The sequence below is a fragment of the Lissotriton helveticus genome, chromosome 7, assembly GCF_964261635.1.
Source record: "Lissotriton helveticus chromosome 7, aLisHel1.1, whole genome shotgun sequence".
NCBI classification, from domain to species: domain Eukaryota; kingdom Metazoa; phylum Chordata; class Amphibia; order Caudata; family Salamandridae; genus Lissotriton; species Lissotriton helveticus.
In genome coordinates, this window is record NC_136068.1 from 837,985,144 (window position 1) to 838,002,635 (window position 17,492).

General features: G+C 44.6%; 1 protein-coding gene across 1 annotated transcript in view; it reads left to right on the plus strand.

Moving 5' to 3' along the window:
- Positions 1–17,492, plus strand: part of STING1 (stimulator of interferon response cGAMP interactor 1) — a 409,277-nt gene that overhangs the window by 92,242 nt on the left and 299,543 nt on the right. The window contains exon 3 of the mRNA XM_078653333.1: positions 17,056–17,248. Coding sequence (XP_078509459.1) covers positions 17,056–17,248 — 193 coding nt within the window. The remainder of the gene's footprint in view (positions 1–17,055; positions 17,249–17,492) is intronic.

Sequence of the window (17,492 nt, forward strand, 5' to 3'; positions counted from 1 at the left end):
GCGCCATCTGTGATTATCTGGTCGTGCAGGACTGGGACAAAGTCACAAATTCAGGTTGACCGCAATGTATAGTGGGTGTGATACAGGGACCACACTAGACCTCTTGAGAATTATACCTTATGTCCTTGATGCGGGACATTTCAACTCGTTGTGTCGGTTTTGACGGAGAGCTACAAAGACTGTGATGCGAGGTGCTGCATCGAGTTGCTTTGTGCTGCGTCTGTTCCGATGAGGAGCTGCGAGGGATATGATATGAGCTCCTGCATCGAGTTGTGTTGTGCTGCATTGAGTCTGACGTGGAGCTGCGAGGTTCTGCACTTTTAGCCCCACTTCCAGTGGTCCAGTCCTCCTGCCCCAGGCAGCAGGCCAGTCCTTCATACAGCAGGGCAGAGCTTTCAGCAGCAGGGCAACTGAGCAGTCCTCCTTCTGAGTCTTCCACAGATCCAGAAGTGATTGGAAAAGTGGGTCTACGGGTCTTATTTTTATACCTGGTGTATCGTTCCAAATGGGAGATTCTCCTAGCGTTTTCACCCCACAGAGGTGTATGGAATTTCTTTCCTCCCGGCCCTGGCCCCAGATTGTCTGGGGTCAAAATACACTAGCGTGAAACCGTTTGTGATTGTGCTGAGGCAGCCCCTTTGAAGTGCTACTGTGGTAGGTGACAGCTCCACCCCCATCCTGCTAGAGATGGTACATCCTGCAAACTCCTAGTCCCCTTTCTGCTACTGTCTAGGAGGAATTGACAAGGGCCAACTGCCAACTACACCTAGTCACGTGACCCAGAAAACAGGCTGAAAGCCTAGGCAAGAAAATACCAACTTTCCAAAAGTGGCATTTTCATAATTGTTACTTGAAACAGTCAACATTCCTACCTACTCCCAATCAAAAGTTATCACTTATTAAATGTAATAAGGTAACCCAATGTTATCCTATTGGAGAGATAGGCCTGGCTGTTGGGAAAAACAAATTTAAGAGCTTTTCACTACCAGGACACGTAAAACTTAAAAGTACATGTCCAAGTTTTCAAATACAATGCACCTGCCCAATGGGCTGTTTAGAGCCTACTTTATTTGTGACATATGTTTTAAATTGGAATGGCCAGACCTGGCAAAAGGTTTATTTTGCCAGGTAAAAATGGCAGTTTAAAACTGCACACACAGGCTGCAATGGCAGGCCTAGACAGGTTTAAAATTCTACTTAAGTCAGTGGCACAATCAGTGCCTCAAGCCCACCAGTAGCATTTAAATTACAAGCCTGGGTATATATTTCTTGGAGTTTAAAAATAAATTAAATGTGCTAACTTGATGTAAGCCAATTGCAGGCCTCAAAAAATCTACTTGCCCAATCCCAACTGTGAGTGAATTTTATCAGATCGCGCTGTTTTTAGCACCTACTAGTCCTATTTAGGGAGTGAACTTAAGCTAGAAAGGATCATGTGTTCTTTTCATTTATAAAGTAAATGAGCAACAAAGCTGCCATTGAATCTTGTTTTTATCTTGACACATTTGCTGTCTGTTCAAGGAAAGAGGTCAAATGTCAGTTTGTCTTTTTACTTATTGCTGCTTGGAAAATTGAGTTTATTTTTCTTTTATTTACTACAATTAGAGGTTTTTTCAAGTGAGCTGTCTGAAGATGTCAAGTTTTTTTCCTCTAACACAGAACATTTAAGCAAATAGCCTGTAAATTAATATTACAAATATTTCAAAATATATCAGGAATTCCAAAAGCACATTTGTTTTGTAATTAACAAGTGTTGTGCAAAGAGTTAAATAGGAGCAAAACAAAACAGAAAACTTTAGTTGGTGATGTGCAAATGACACGTTTGCTGAAACTCTATTTACAAACATTATTGTTTGTACACTATAGTTTTATCAGTAAAACCGCGTGTCAGTGGGAAATTGTGTGGCCATTTCAATGTAAAATCGGCTGATTGCAAATGACAGTGTGCTACCACTTCGTGCTTTAGTTATGTATTTATTAAAAGTGATAGTTTTTACATGGCTCGCAACAAAACCCCTGGGCTGGATGGGCTGCCTATAGAATTCTATGGGAAATTTGTAGACCTGTTGGCTCCAAGACTCCAGGAAGTTTATAAGGAAGCAAAGGAGATGGAGCAATTACCCAGCTCTATGCGAGAAGCACTGGTAATCCCGCTGCTGAAAACAGGGAGGGGCAGTACGAATACGGCCTCCTACAGGCCATTATCGATGTTGACCACCGACTATAAAATACTGAGCAGTGTTTTGGCGACCCGGCTGTTGAAGCATATGACCACGCTGGTCCACCAGGACCAGGCTGGTTTCATACGGACGCGCAACACGACCACGAACATCAGACGGTTGGTGCGGCAATTAGAAGACGACCACCCGGGGGCGAGGCAGCCAATGGTGCTCTCGGTAGATATTGAAAAAGCTTTTGATAGCTTAGAGTGGGAGTATTTGTACAAGGCGATGGGATGTTTTGGATTAGGCGAGCACTATACACAATGGACGTAGGTCCTGTACTCGTCTGCGGTGGCCAGAGTGAGGGTTGGCACGCTGATATCCTCGCAATACCCGGTGGAACAGGCAGGGATGTTCATTGTCCCCATTGTTGTTCGTCCTGACGGTGGAACCCCTTGCGGTTACGGCTCGGGGGGGGGGGGGCAACACTATGAGGGGCTGGAGAGTAGAGAGGGTCGACAGTACATATCACTATACGCGGATGACCTGCTACTCTTCCTTGAAGATGCTGACAGTGCGATGCTGGGCGAACAAGCGATACAAAAGGGGATGATGGACGGAGCGTTTGAGCGCTTGCTCTCGGACTTCGGAGGAATCTCGGGTCTGAGAGTGAACTGGTCCAAGACATGCATGTTCCCGGTCAGGAAGGGGGAGGCTCGCCCAGACACGGTTCGAGCTGTGCGATGGGAACCTACCTGCTTCACATACTTAGGGGTGAACATCTATCACACAGCGGCGGACATGCTAGAGGGTAATGTGGGTCGCGCCCTGCGGGCGCTGAGAGGCAGCATGGCCTTTTGGGCCTTCCTCCCGTTGTCAGTTATGGGCCGTATAGCCCTTTTAAAAATGGTAGCGCTTCCTCGGTTCCTATATTATTTTAGAACACTGCCCATGTGGATACTGAGCTCCACTTTTAAACTGTTGAAATTGCTTATAGTGTCCTTTCTTTGGGGCGCAGGCAGATGCAGAGTCACGCAAGCGACGCTGGTGCGGCCTAAGGTTGAGGGTGGTCTGGCGCTCACAGACTTTGAGCTGTATTATCTAGCGGCCCAGCTGCAGATTTTTACGCAGGAAGTAGCGAGAGAATTTCGGGGACCAGAACATAGGAGATGCCATGGAATACCGCGCCACGTCCTCTCATTTATAGTGCTCCAGCGGAGACTAGACCTCAGGGACTTACAGAGGAAAAAACGCTCAGACTCTGTTGGAAACGATCGCAGCGCAGAGCGGGAGTGCTGCACCCATACACGCCTGAAATTCCACTCGGCATGTTGACGGCATTGCCGCACGGCGGGGACTGGTCGCAACTACAGATCTGGGAGGAGGCGGGACTCCACATGGTGGGTGACCTCTATGAGGATGGGGCTATGCTGCCCTACCAGACACTCCAGGAGAGATTCGATTTACCAAGGGGGGGCTTCCTACTTCACGCAGCGTTAACAAGAGCGATGCAGGCGCATTGGTGGGAGGGACTAACAGAGCCCAAGACGTCGATGGCATGCCAGTATACCATGATGGCGGCTGGGACGTTTAAGGCGGTCACGTGTCTATACTCAAGAATGACCAATGAAGGGCTGGCGACCCGGACGACACTGAAAGGAAAATGGGAAGTGGCTCTGGGGAAGGACATTCCTGACGCGGCCTGGGTGCAGATAATGCGGAGGGCCTGGAAGAGTACAAGGAACGCAAGGTTCCAGTTAATACACTTTTACATACTCCATAGAGCGTACTTGACGCCAGGGAAACTCCGGCAATATTTTAAAGTAGCTGACGCGGCATGTCCCAGATGCACGAATGGTGGGGTAGACCTAGATCACATGCTATGGTCCTGCCCAGAGATAGGCTGCTATTGGGAAGAAGTGGGAGAGACCCTGAATACGATCACAGAGAGACAACTGGTATTTGATATGGCCACCAGCATCCTCCATTGGTTCCCCCACACGTCCAAGAATAAGATCACGAGTAAATTTGTGGACATGGGGCTTATATTGGCAAAGCGTGAAATTACGAAGCACTGGAAAGCTACTGTGGGACCCAGCAGTACGCGGTGCAGGGGAGAGTTCATCAAATGGGCTAACAGTGAGGGTGCACTAAGGTATCAGCTGGCATGCAGACGAAATGATGATAAGGCATTAGAAGGAGCGACGGCATGGGAAGTCTTAGTGCAGGCGCTGCGCGAGTATGAGCCGCAGGATGATGAGCGGGATGGGCCACTGGTCGAGGGTAGCCCTGAGGCAAGATAGGTACACATATGGATCAATATATGGTTACTTCTGTGCATGTGAGATAGGAAGAATGGACAGGGTTGTGCGCGTCTGTGATGGGGGATAGGGAGGAGGGAGGGAGAGATTGTAGTATTGCTAGGAGGGAAGAGACGGGCTATATTTTGCAGTCATTGTTCATATTGTTCCACTGGTTGTAAAGTGTTACTATATCAACATAAAGCGTAAGGTACATGGTAGGGAGGGGTCCTAATAGATTCCACAGGGTTGATAGGGCAATTGATATATGATTGTGTATGGATGTTTTGTGCAGAAAACTAATAAACTACGTCTTGAAAAAGAAAAACAAATTAAATGTGATAGTTTTTAAACATGATCTCAAAAACATTCCTGCCCCCGCCCTGATGATAATGCTTTTAATAAACTAAGAGGTAAGTAAGGGGTGTGGCTAGATTTGTATTATATATGGAGCAAGAGTTTAGCCTATTAAATAAAAAAAAGATTTGTTTGTACAGTAGACGTGCTGAACTCATATATTTGAAGGTACTCTCATATGTGATAATGAATGAAATGACCCCTCAATGAATTAACATATCTGCCCACAATCACATCATTTCAAACCAGTTTATGGATCAAGAACATTACAATTAGGTCGAGTACATTATTTGAGTCACTAAACCTGCAGGTCTAGTAACATTTTTATGATTTTTTGAAACTTGAATTTCATGTTCAAAGGAAAGAGCACAAGCCCTTTAGCACTGGTTAGCAGTAGCAAAGTGTGCAGAGTCCTAAGGCCAACAAAAACGAATTCAGCAAAACAGGAGGAGTGAAGGCAAAGTATTTGGGGGAAGCCCACCAAAGGCTTACATGTCTAACACTGTGGGCTTTAAACCCTGTGGAGCCTGTCTCATGTAAATGTTAGTGACAGACCCGAGCCAGTTTGTTTGTGGTGCCTGGAGCCAGATGACGACTCCAGGTGATCTGGGAGCTCCTGGCCTCTCGACACCGGATGACTCTGCACTGCTCCAGGTCTCGGTCACATGGAAGGTCGCAGGCCTGCTCATGAAGTCAATCCCGCTGGTTGTTGTTGAGGTCCAAATTGACATCTGGTAAGTCCTACAAAAATAGAAACTCAAGAAGTCAAAACCCTCTTCAGCTTCGCCAGGCCAAGTCTTCGGACGAGATGCGCAAACAACGCCACACATCTCTGTACAGCTCCCACACCTCCCCACTGTGCCTGTGCATGTTTTGTGCCTCCCTGACTTCCCTGCATCCGAAGGGACGCCGGCCTAATTCAAAGATTTTTATGAGGTTATGCACCGCACATGTGGGCACCCAGAACCCGCTCCAGTTACATCGGGACCTACGGTTTTGGGAGGTGCCCCAACTGGGTTGTCGCTGGCAGATTTGCCTTTGGCACCAGTTGAGCCCTCTGGATCTGTTCCTGGTTTGAGACTGACTGTTCGCAAATCCACAACATTCGCTTTGGTTTGGTCCTGTTGCGCCATTCCCATCACTTGCTGCACCAAACACATCATAATTTCTGACTCCAATATGTCGCTGAATCAGCATCATCCGCGGTTGACTTTGGCGCCCACCAGACCGAGACCTTCAAGGTTGGAGACTGTACCTTTCTTTTGTGATAAGCCCTGTGAGTAATTTGACTGGGGTAGATCTGAGGATCTCTTTGGCTATGCTAACCCCTTTGAATTAGCCAAAGAGATCTGGTATGACTACCTGGGTAATGCCAGTGGTGTGGACATTTCATCAGTCACTGTCCTGATCTTCCCTCCTAGCGTGTCTACAGAGAAAGGGGCCTTATATGCTAAGGTGGTGCGGAGGGTGGCTGAGGTCCTACACCATAAGCTGCCCTCAGTTGAGGTCAAGACCAGTGTTCTGATGGAGGTGCTTTAACCCACGCTATTTCACCCTTCCTCCCTTTCAATCAAGTCCTCACTGATGCCCTGCTCGGGGTTTGGGCCAAGCCTTGCCCAGTCACTCTTTTGTACAGGACAATCACCCTTCGCCACTGCACCGCTCATGGGAGCCAGCTTTCCTCACCCAGTACCTCAACTGAAAGTCTGGTGGTGCAGGACTCAACATCTAAAGTTTACCCTGGCATGTTCCCTACCACTCCACTGGATTGAGGATCAAAGGGGGTGGATACTTTTGGTAAGAGGATTTTCCCTTCCACCAGTCTTGCACTGTGGTCAGTGAACACTGCGTGCCTCTTGGGCTGGTACAGCCACACAGTGTGGGACTCCACTGTGCAAGTGCTGCCCATGGTCTCAGAGGAGGCCCGAGCCACCCTGACCCAGGCAAATGCAGATAGCGGGGATGCAGCAAAGTTCACAATATGATGCAGACTGTATATGACCAACTCACTGGGCAGAGCCATTGCTTCATTGGTGGCATTCCATCGCAACACCTGGCTGAGAACATCTGGCTTCTCGGAGGATGTTTAGGCATCCCTGATGGACATCCCCTTTGACGGCTGTCATCTGTTCGCCAACCAGGCTGATATGGTGCTTCAGCGCTTTAAGGAAGCCTTGAGGGACCCAAGGCCAGGGATGTGTCCAGTCTGCCACCCACCTGTTCCCTACCAGCAGCTGCAACCTCCAAACCCCTTTAGTGTACCCCGTTGGAGGCAGGATTAGGCACAACCTGCCCCTATGGCAATCCATAAATTTGGGCAAAGGGTGTTCCAAATTCTTTGTGGGAGTACCATTCACATAAACCCTGCCACCCCTGCCACCGCCCTCAGGTCAGCTGATTGAGGACCACCTCTCCCTGCTGTGTCAGGAAGTTCATGCTCTTTTGGCCAAAGGAGCCATCGAGCAGGTGCTGACATAAGTAATAGGTTGTGGTTGCTATTCCCGCTACTTCTTGGTGCCATAGAAGGATGGAGACCTCTGTCCTATACCAGATATGTGTCCCCTCTAATACTTCCTGAAAAAAGAGATATGCAAATTGCTCCCGTTGGCTCATGTTCTGTCTGCCCTGGATCCTGGATGGTAGTGTTAGACAGGACTTACAGGACACATATTGATTCATCCCCTCCTGCTGGCCCACTAGTGTGACCTGCGGATTATCGTGAGCCATGAGCACTTTCAGTTCACTGTGCTACCCTTTGGCCTCACCAGGGTCCCTCAGGTGTTTATGAAACTGAAGGTAGTGGCTGCAGCCCATTTGCAGAATTCAGTGGTTCCAGTTTTTCCATACCTCGACAACTGACTGTTTAAGGTGATATTTCTCCTTGCAGTTGTCACCAACCTCCAAACTTTGGCAGACCTGCTGCAATCGCAAGGAGTTCACTATAAGTGTGCCAAACTCACACCTGACTCCCTCTCAGACGCTTCCTTACATCTGAGCTATTCTGGACATACTGTTCCTTGTCCACGTGACAAATCCAGGATATTTGGGCTATGATCCAGATGTTTCAGCTCAATTCTGGATTACAATGAGACTGACTCTGAGACTGCTGGGTCTGGTGGCCTCTTGGATCCTGCTGATGAAGTATGCTCAATGGCACAAACTGGGCAGAGTGGAGTGGTGGACCCTGTGGCAGGAAGCTCTGCACCTCTGTACATGGTCGGAATGTGAGGACATTTTTCTGGTCATACAACATCAGGCAGGCTCTGTGAACGTAATGACGGATGAGCTTAGCCATTGATGCCTTGTGAATCATGAATTTATTAACAAAAACACTTGCCAATGCTGATAAGTATTGCAGACAATGAATTTAATTCAGAATGTCCATTTTATTAACATCCCAAAGCTTATAAATTGCTTTTTATTTAGTATTTTCTTGTTTTCATGTAACAACCTACACGATTACCACATAATTTTAACATCAAAAGGTATCATTATAGGTGATTAAAGGGGACAAACACAAATATAATGAATAAATATTCACGCATTCAACCATTCATACCATCAAGCGTCCGCATTTATTCCCATCCTACAACCATACTGTACAAAAGATTAGATATATACTCCATCGGTATAGCTGAACCTATGGAGTGAGATAGGTCTGCCAATTCAATTTATCACAATATTAGGAAATGTATTATATCAGTACATACAATTTCAAACTGTGATATATTTTAACAATTTGTTCCTAAACCATTTATAAATCCAGGAGTTCTTTTTAGTATAAATCTTTTATGGCAGCACCAGAAGTCTAGGCGTTTCGAGTCCCAAGATTTGTAGGGACTCTCGTCAGGACCATAGATTTCTGATATGATAAAGGAAAAATGGTACTTTCCTATTTAAAACCACACTACTTGCAACAATACTAAGTGACTACCACTATTCTCAAGCTTCAGCTTGCCACTTTAATTAAACACCACAAGGTGTAAACGTGCGTTTATCTATCCCCACAGAAGAACTGCAAGAAAAGAAGAGAAAAGAAAAAATCCAATGTAATCACATCCATGACAATTATTTAAGTTTGAGACTACTCAAGTCAACCAAAACCTGTCACCTGTTCTTACCTATGTGGCCTCTTGATGAGTAACAACCACGCGATGCAATTTCCTCGCCTGGTGACCGTCTATTCATGAAAAAGATAAAAAAGGAATATGAAGGTCCTTAATTATCGGTCCTCATGAAAGTTCTACAATTATGAAACTGAATCCAGCCCATATACCTTACCTCCTGTCGCTCGTTGGCGCGGAGTGTTGGTCATGTGAACATCTTGTTCGCACACAGGTTAATTTGCCATACGATTCTTCTGTAACAAATGCCAAAACGATGACTTTTAGAATGGGTAACACAATTCTGTGCAGTAGTGTTCAACTGACACTAACTACTGATATCCTAGTTGGTGATCTAAACACCGGAGTCCATATAGCTGCATTCAAAAAACCTCGAAATTGCGCTTAGCGATTTAAAAGATGTTCTCTCCTCTGAAGAGCCTTCCGGTCGTCTCTGTTGCAGAAAATCCAAAACGCGCCTTTCAGTGACGTGTTCTGCTGGTGACTCGGGACGCTGGGAAATGTAGTATTGTCCAAGGTTCGCGCATGCGCGACAATTGCTCCGATGTACAACGCCGTTCCATTTAGTATTAAATTCCTATGTCTGCAATTCAAACGGATTTAATAATTTGACTGGTGTGTAGAAGTGTGCTGTAATCATTCTGTCGTTGGCAAACATGTTGATGTCCTGCCATACTCATGTTGTTAATCTGGGCATGTTGATGTTTTCATTCCCAGTGAATGAGATAGATGACAGACTCATGCTGATGGAATAATGGATTATTAATAATTGTAGATGTCTTCTCAGCGGTATTTACTATAGCTGCCATTTTGGAATTTCTGGCTGGACACCCGTGGTTGGTTCCTGCAATCATGTTAAACAGGTGGTATATTTCTTGTCACGGCGATTTGCCCTGTATGTTATGGAACATATCTGTTAGCAACATGCTATGAGGGTTCATATATCACAGTTTATATATTTCTGATAGCTCATTTAGAGCGGACACAGCAGTATCAAATTTGACAATTAATAATGCTTCCCGTTTGGCAAGTCTGAGGTCCCTGTCACCACCTCTGGCGTCCTTTTCCACTTTAGAAATCACTGTCCATTTCAGATCATTGATATTATGATTTTTCTTTTTCCAATGATTTAGTAGAGGGGCAGTTGTCACATTTGTTTTTATTCGAGACTTGTGTTGGGCAATTCTCTGACGGACCTCTTGATTGGTTTTACCAACATACAGAAGCCCACATGGGCAGATTACCCCGTAGACGACGTATTTGGTCTTGCAATTACTGAACGAATTGTGTCTCCATGATGTTCCATGGTGTTGAAATAATGCGCCTTCCATTGTAAGTTCGCAGCACACACATGTACCACATTTATGGTGGCCTACTATAGGTGTTAGTCCCATCATTTGCCTCAACGTGGGTTTTGAAGTTACCAGTAACGCTGAACGTACCAAGTGGTTGGCAACACTGCTTTCCTTTTAAAAGGCAAATAAAGGTTGTTGTGCAAATCTGGTGTCCAGGTTTTTTTATAAGGTGCCAGTTCTGAGAAATTACTTTTTTTACTTTGTTTGAAAGTCGTCACACAAACTTGGCGTTCAATCATAGTTTTGTCCCTCCGTTCTAGAAGAGACTCTCTTGGGGTCCAACGGGCCCGCTTCATCGCATTTTTTACTACACAAATGTGACAACTGCCCCTCTAGTAAATCATTGGAAAAAGAAAAATCATAATATCAATGATCTGAAATGGACAGTGATTTCTAAAGTGGAAAAGGACGCCAGAGGTGGTGACAGGGACCTCAGACTTGCCAAACGGGAAGCATTACTAATTGTCAAATTTGATACTGCTGTGTCCGGTCTAAATGAGCTATCAGAAATATATAAACTGTGATATATGAACCCTCATAGCATGTTGCTAACAGATATGTTCCATAACATACAGGGCAAATCGCCGTGACAAGAAATATACCACCTGTTTAACATGATTGCAGGAACCAACCACGGGTGTCCAGACAGAAATTCCAAAAAGGCAGCTATAGTAAATACCGCTGAGAAGACATCTACAATTATTAATAATCCATTATTCCATCAGCATGACTCTGTCATCTATCTCATTCACTGGGAATGAAAACATCAACATGCCCAGATTAACAACATGAGTATGGCAGGACATCAACATGTTTGCCAACGACAGAATGATTACAACACACTTCTACACACCAGTCAAATTATTAAATCCGTTTGAATTGCAGACATAGGAATTTAATACTAAATGGAACGGCGTTGTACATCGGAGCATTTGTCGCGCATGCGCGAACCTTGGACAATACTACATTTCCCAGCGTCCCGAGTCACCAGCAGAACACGTCACAGAAAGGCGCGTTTTGGATTTTCTGCAACAGAGACGACCGGAAAGGCTCTTCAGAGGAGAGAACATCTTTTAAATTGGTAAGCGCAATATCGAGGTTTTTTTAATGCAGCTATATGGACTCCGGTGTTTAGATCACCAACTAGGATATCAGTAGTTAGTGTCAGTTGAACGCTACTGCACAGAATTGTGTTACCCATTCTAAAAGTCATCGTTTTGGCATTTGTTACAGAAGAATCGTATGGCAAATTAACCTGTGTGCGAACAAGATGTTCACATGACCAACACTCCGCGCAAACGAGCGACAGGAGGTAAGGTATATGGGCTGGATTCAGTTTCATAATTGTAGAACTTTCATGAGGACCGATAATTAAGGACCTTCATATTCCTTTTTTATCTTTTTTATCTTTTTCATGAATAGACGGTCACCAGGCGAGGAAATTGCATCGCGTGGTTATTACTCATCAAGAGGCCACATAGGTAAGAACAGGTGACAGGTTTTGGTCGACTTGAGTAGTCTCAAACTTAAATAATTGTCATGGATGTGATTATATTGGATTTTTTTCTTTTCTCTTCTTTTCTTGCAGTTCTTCTGTGGGGATAGATAAACACACGTTTACACCTTGTGGTGTTTAATTAAATTGGTAAGCTGAAGCTTGAGAATAGTGGTAGTCACTTAGTATTGTTGCAAGTAGTGTGGTTTTAAATAGGAAAGTACCATTTTTCCTTTATCATTTCAGAAATCTATGGTCCTGACGAGAGTCCCTACAAATCTTGGGACTCGAAACGCCTAGACTTCTGGTGCTGCCATAAAAGATTTATACTAAAAAGAACTCCTGGATTTATAATTGGTTTAGGAACAAATTGTTAAAATATTCAGAGTTTGAAATTGTATGTACTGATATAATACATTTCCTAATATTGTGATAAATTGAATTGGCAGACCTATCTCACTCCATAGGTTCAGCTATACCGGTGGAGTATATATCTAATCTTTTGTACAGTATGGTTGTAGGATGGGAATAAATGCGGACGCTTGATGGTATGAATGGTTGAATGCGTGAATATTTATTCATTATATTTGTGTTTGTCTCCTTTAATCACCTATAATGGTACCTTTTGATGTTAAAATTATGTGGTAATCGTGTTGGTTGTTACATGAAAACAAGAAAAAACTAAATAAAAAGCAATTTATAAGCTTTGGGATGTTAATAAAATGGACATTCTGAATTAAATTCATTGTCTGCAATACTTATCAGCATTGGCAAGTGTTTTTGTTAATAGGTTATATTGTGCTCAGCCTTGCTGATTAGAGCCACCCCCTCTTTTTGTTACTAGTTGTGAATCACGAATGGCATCTCCATTCAGAGGTGGTGCAAGCTCTCTTCTGAGACTGGGAAGAACCTTGGTTGTGACCTTTTGCCACCGCCAAGAACGCTCAATGTCAGCACTTGTGCACATTGGAGTTTCCAAGGTGGCGCACGCTGAGAGACGCATTTCATTTTAAGTAGAACTTGGGACTCTGGTATGCTTTAACACCAATACCACTTTTGCCTCGAGTTCTGAAGAAGACCAGGACGGATCGGGCCCAAGTCATCCTAGTGGCTCCGTATTGGGCATGGAGAATATGGTATTCTGAACTTCTGAGCATGAGCATCAGTCCTCCTATCAGGCTGCCTTTTCAAGAGAACTGCACCTCATGCAGCAAAAGGGCAGGGTTCTACACCAGAACCTGTGCAGGCTCTGCCTTCATGTGTGGAGATTGAGCAGCAGCAGTTGAGAGTATTCGATTTTCCTTGCTAAGTATGTTAGGTCATCTTGGCAGCCAGGCATCAAACTGCAAAAACTATGCACACCTGCCTTTGGGACAAGTTTGTTGCATGGTGCGCTGAAAAACACGTTGGCCCACTTTCTGCACCTTTGTCTGAAGTGTTGTTGTTTCTTTTGTCCTTAGCCTGGCAAGGACTTGCTGTGGGCACAGTTAAGGGATGTCTTTCTGCCATCTCAGCTTTCTTGTGGCTGCCAGACCAACCCTCCCTGTTTAACTCACCCATTGTGACACGTCAAAGGACTTGAGCTCATGTTTCCTTTTTTGTAAATGTAAGTTTACCTCATCGCCATCTGTCGACTCCCACCCCACCCCTCTCCAATGCTCTTACCTGCAGGGGCCATGCCTGCTTCTTTGGAGTGAAGAAAGGGAAAGCAGTGCAGAAGTAGAATATCTCCAAATGGATTGTACTTTGCATTAACATCTGCTATGCACTGGCCAAGAAGCAACCCCAGGTGGGGTTGCGGGGTGATTCTACCTGAACCAAAGCTGTGTTAGCTCACAAAGTCTCTGTCTTGGACATCTGTCAGGCTCCTACTTGGGCTTCTCTGCACTAAACACTAAAGCCTTGATATTCAGGTCTGTCGTCATGAGCACTTAGACCGTTTGGCACTCCAGGACTTTTTAGAGTGAGCCACTTGGGAGACCCTCCTCCTGGGAGGTATTGCTTTCGTATCTACACTAAGGTGAAGAATCTGATGCTAAAAGTATACACCTTATCTGGTAGATACTCTATCTAGTTGCATATTCCTTACCTACCCTCCCATCCTCCCTGCCCTGTGAACTGGACCTCTCCACCTAAAAAGGTGCTTGTAGGCCCTTGGAAGCTCCGTGCTTCTGTTTCGGGAATTGTCATTTAAAGAAACTGATGTTAGCATGCTGGGCTGGCACCCAAATAGGCACTGAGTGCATCACATCCGGTGCCTACGCAGTGCGGATCGGCGCCACCTACCGACGCACACAGGTACTGAGCAACATTTTCCAGTACCAGTCTGACGCCTGGGGAATATTCAAAGGTAAGGAATCTACAATTAGATAGAGCATGTACCAGATAAGGCGTTACAGAAGGTAACTAACTTTTGTTTCTGTGCTTTAGCCTTGCCTTTCGAGAATTTGGGAGTCCTGTCCTGAGAGGGGGCTGCATGAAGATTCCAAAACTGCAGCTCAGTGGGCGTGCTTTTGTGGCTGTGTTTTGAAGGGCTGGAGTGCGAGCTCCAATGCCTTAGTGACAGACTGTTGGGCGTGATTCTCCTTTCCTAGGGGCCTACCCAGGTTCCTCCTGGAATTCATTGTACCCTTCCAAATCAAGCTGGCAGTGAGCCATTGTGAAGCTTTACTAGAGATTATGAATAATCCTCTGAAAGGCAGAGGAAGCAGGGAGTGGGGAAGTGACCCCCCAAGTCAGACAAAGAAAACTTTTACAGTGTGGAGGGAGCTGCCTAAGCTCCTAGAGAACCCTGGAGAGATGTTACCACTTCAGGTTATGGAGGGGGCATCATAGGAGAGCACAATCCATGGACTGGTTAGGGCCCAAGCTGCCGGCACTCTTTCCCAAAGTGGAAAAAAAGAGTAGGGGAACTGCCTTTTTATGAACGGTCTGGAACCACTTATCGCCCTAATGGATACGACCGTGTTCTACGACATTTCCGCATTCAAATTGAAGCTAAGAGGGATGAACATGTAAGGCCTAGACCCTGGAAATAAACAGAAACTGGGGCCGACGGAAGGATCCACCCACTCCGGTATGACTGCCCGCTCCCAGACTACCACTCCTCTCGACCGCCTGGTCCCATGACCCCGGAGGAGCACACGCTTGTTATTTAAGCTGCTAAAAGAGTCCCACTCATCATGACTATGACGAGTAGGACTAAAGTCTACATTTCATGCCAATGCAAGTACCCTGCTACGAGCATAAAAAGGCTTTTAAATATATTAAAAGTAAAATCAAAGAACACGATCCAAAGTTTGACCACAGCTCCACATTAGATCGACTTTCATTGCTACATTATAGCTCCTCAGGCGCTATTATCGAATTCGTACTCGAACTTCATACCACATGATGGACCGACACCTCTTTGAAAGAAAAGCCTAGTAGCATTCAAATCTGCCTAGAGTATTGATTATGCTCCTACTCCGCTTCTTTCGAAGAACAAACCATTTTGAATTTTATCAAAAATCCCTGTCAGACTAAGCTTCATTCATTCTCACTTGAAGGTAGGCTTTATTGAAGCCTTTATGCTTTGCATCTCCTCAGCCTGATATCCAATCTTCTCCATTTCTTTTATAACAAATTAAGCAGGACTGAAACACCTGGACCAGTCATGCTTGTCCCATGGTGGATGGTGCTGCCCTTGCCTGGGAAGATTATTAGGCTGTCACTGATGTATACCATAATAAATGTGTCTAAACAATCTCTCACTATGCCGTTGACAAAGCAATTAAATGTTTCTTAGGCATTGCAGACATCACTTTTTGTTCAAACAAGGTTACTTAACATCTGTTGAATCAGAATGCAACATCAACTGGGTCGAATGGCTTGATACTAATTCTGAACTGTGGTCTTGCATCTTCCACAAAGGGTTGGTTTTAATTGGAAGTAATAGTAAATAGATTTCAAATATCATTCAGCCTGGTGGCTCCCACATCCAGTCAGGCTCCTAAACCAATGACTACTGTGCAGTGGCAATGTTGTTCTTCCTGGCCCCTATCCATGCATTGCCCTGATAACTTCCCAAGATTTTCTACTGTGAAAATTCCTTTTAACAGAAACAAAAACCCACTTATGCCCTCAATCTTTCTTCTGACCGAAGGCCAAACTGTTGTTAGAATAAATCAAAGGCTTCTTCAGGTATCAAATCCAGCCTCAGAAACAGCATCTGTTGCTTCAACGCTACACTGATTCACAGAATCTTGGGCCAGATGTAAGACCCTCAGTGTTTGAGACTCGCAATTTGCATTTTTTGCAAGTCGCAAATTCCGAGTCACCAACATTGATGTACAACAGTGTCTGAGACACTGTTTGCCATTCCCAAATGGCTCGCAAAGGACCTGCCCAATTAATACACATGAGGCTGGTCGCATTTGGCGACCCATTGGGAATGACCGGCACTCACAGGGATGGTGGCCTGCAGGGGTCAGCAGACCACCATGTCTGTGACTGCTTTTTCAATAAAGCAATTTTTTTAATGCAGCCCGTTTTCCTTAACGGAAACGAGATGCATTTAAAAAAGAAAAATTAAACTTTTCAGTTTAATTTATTAATAGCAGCCATTGGTCCATGGGACCACTGCCTGCCCTTAAAAATTTTCTCTGCCAATCACAAATGGGAAGGGGAAGGGGCGATCGCAAAACAATCTTACATCCCCCTGACACTCACTATTAGGAAGGGACGCCCTTGGAACGCCCCTTTCTAATAGCGACCCGCAAAACCTATTTTGAGGTTCGGTGGCAGGTTACCGACCCGTAAAATAGGTTTGATATATGATACAACCCTTTTTAACAGTCGCAAACGGGCGATTTCCCGTTTGCGACTGCTAAAAACGGTTGTACATCTGGCAAATGTTGAACCTTGGTCAATGTAATCAGAATCTATGATGAAATCTCTTCCTAACTAAAGATTCTTGTCACGATTTATCCAAGTTGTCGCACAGTTTTATGTTAACAGAGTCCATGTAGTGCTTGGAAATATATAAACACATATTGTCATTCTCCTGCGTTATATTAGGTAATATAGTCATATCTGTACTTACCTTATTTCCTTATATAGTAGAGCACAACATATTGCAATAGCAAGCACCAGAGAATTAAATACAGAAAAAGATACAATTGTGCTCATAGGAGTAGAGTTAGTTATTAGTGCTATGTCATGTTACTGTATACAACATGTTTAATGTAGGACCTTACCTTCTACTTTGATTATTCATTTTAGGTACTATGGCAAGTGGATTGAGGCTGCAAAGGCTTGTGTCAATTTTAAAGATTTGGTTGTATTTTTCTTTGTTCCACTCTGCGTGCTGCGCTTTCTTCTGGACTTCAATGATGAGTCATTTCAAACAACACTAATAAGGGACATCCTTCTTGCATCTATTTGCAATCTGCTACATATTGCAACAGGATTTCACGTAAGTCAGCACAGCACCAGACTCCATGATTGGGAATGGTTCACATGATATGAATATTTAGTTTTATTACAGCAGGCCTATTTGATGTTAGTTGCAACTTTTGTTTGTAACACCAGAACACGTAAACGGAATGAGCATGCTAATTAGCAGCGCAGTTTGGGAGTGTGAGACATTCCACCTCCCTAGTGTGTTTATCCAGTTTTTTAAAATACTTTTTGGACCCTTGTATTTTTATTTATTTTGT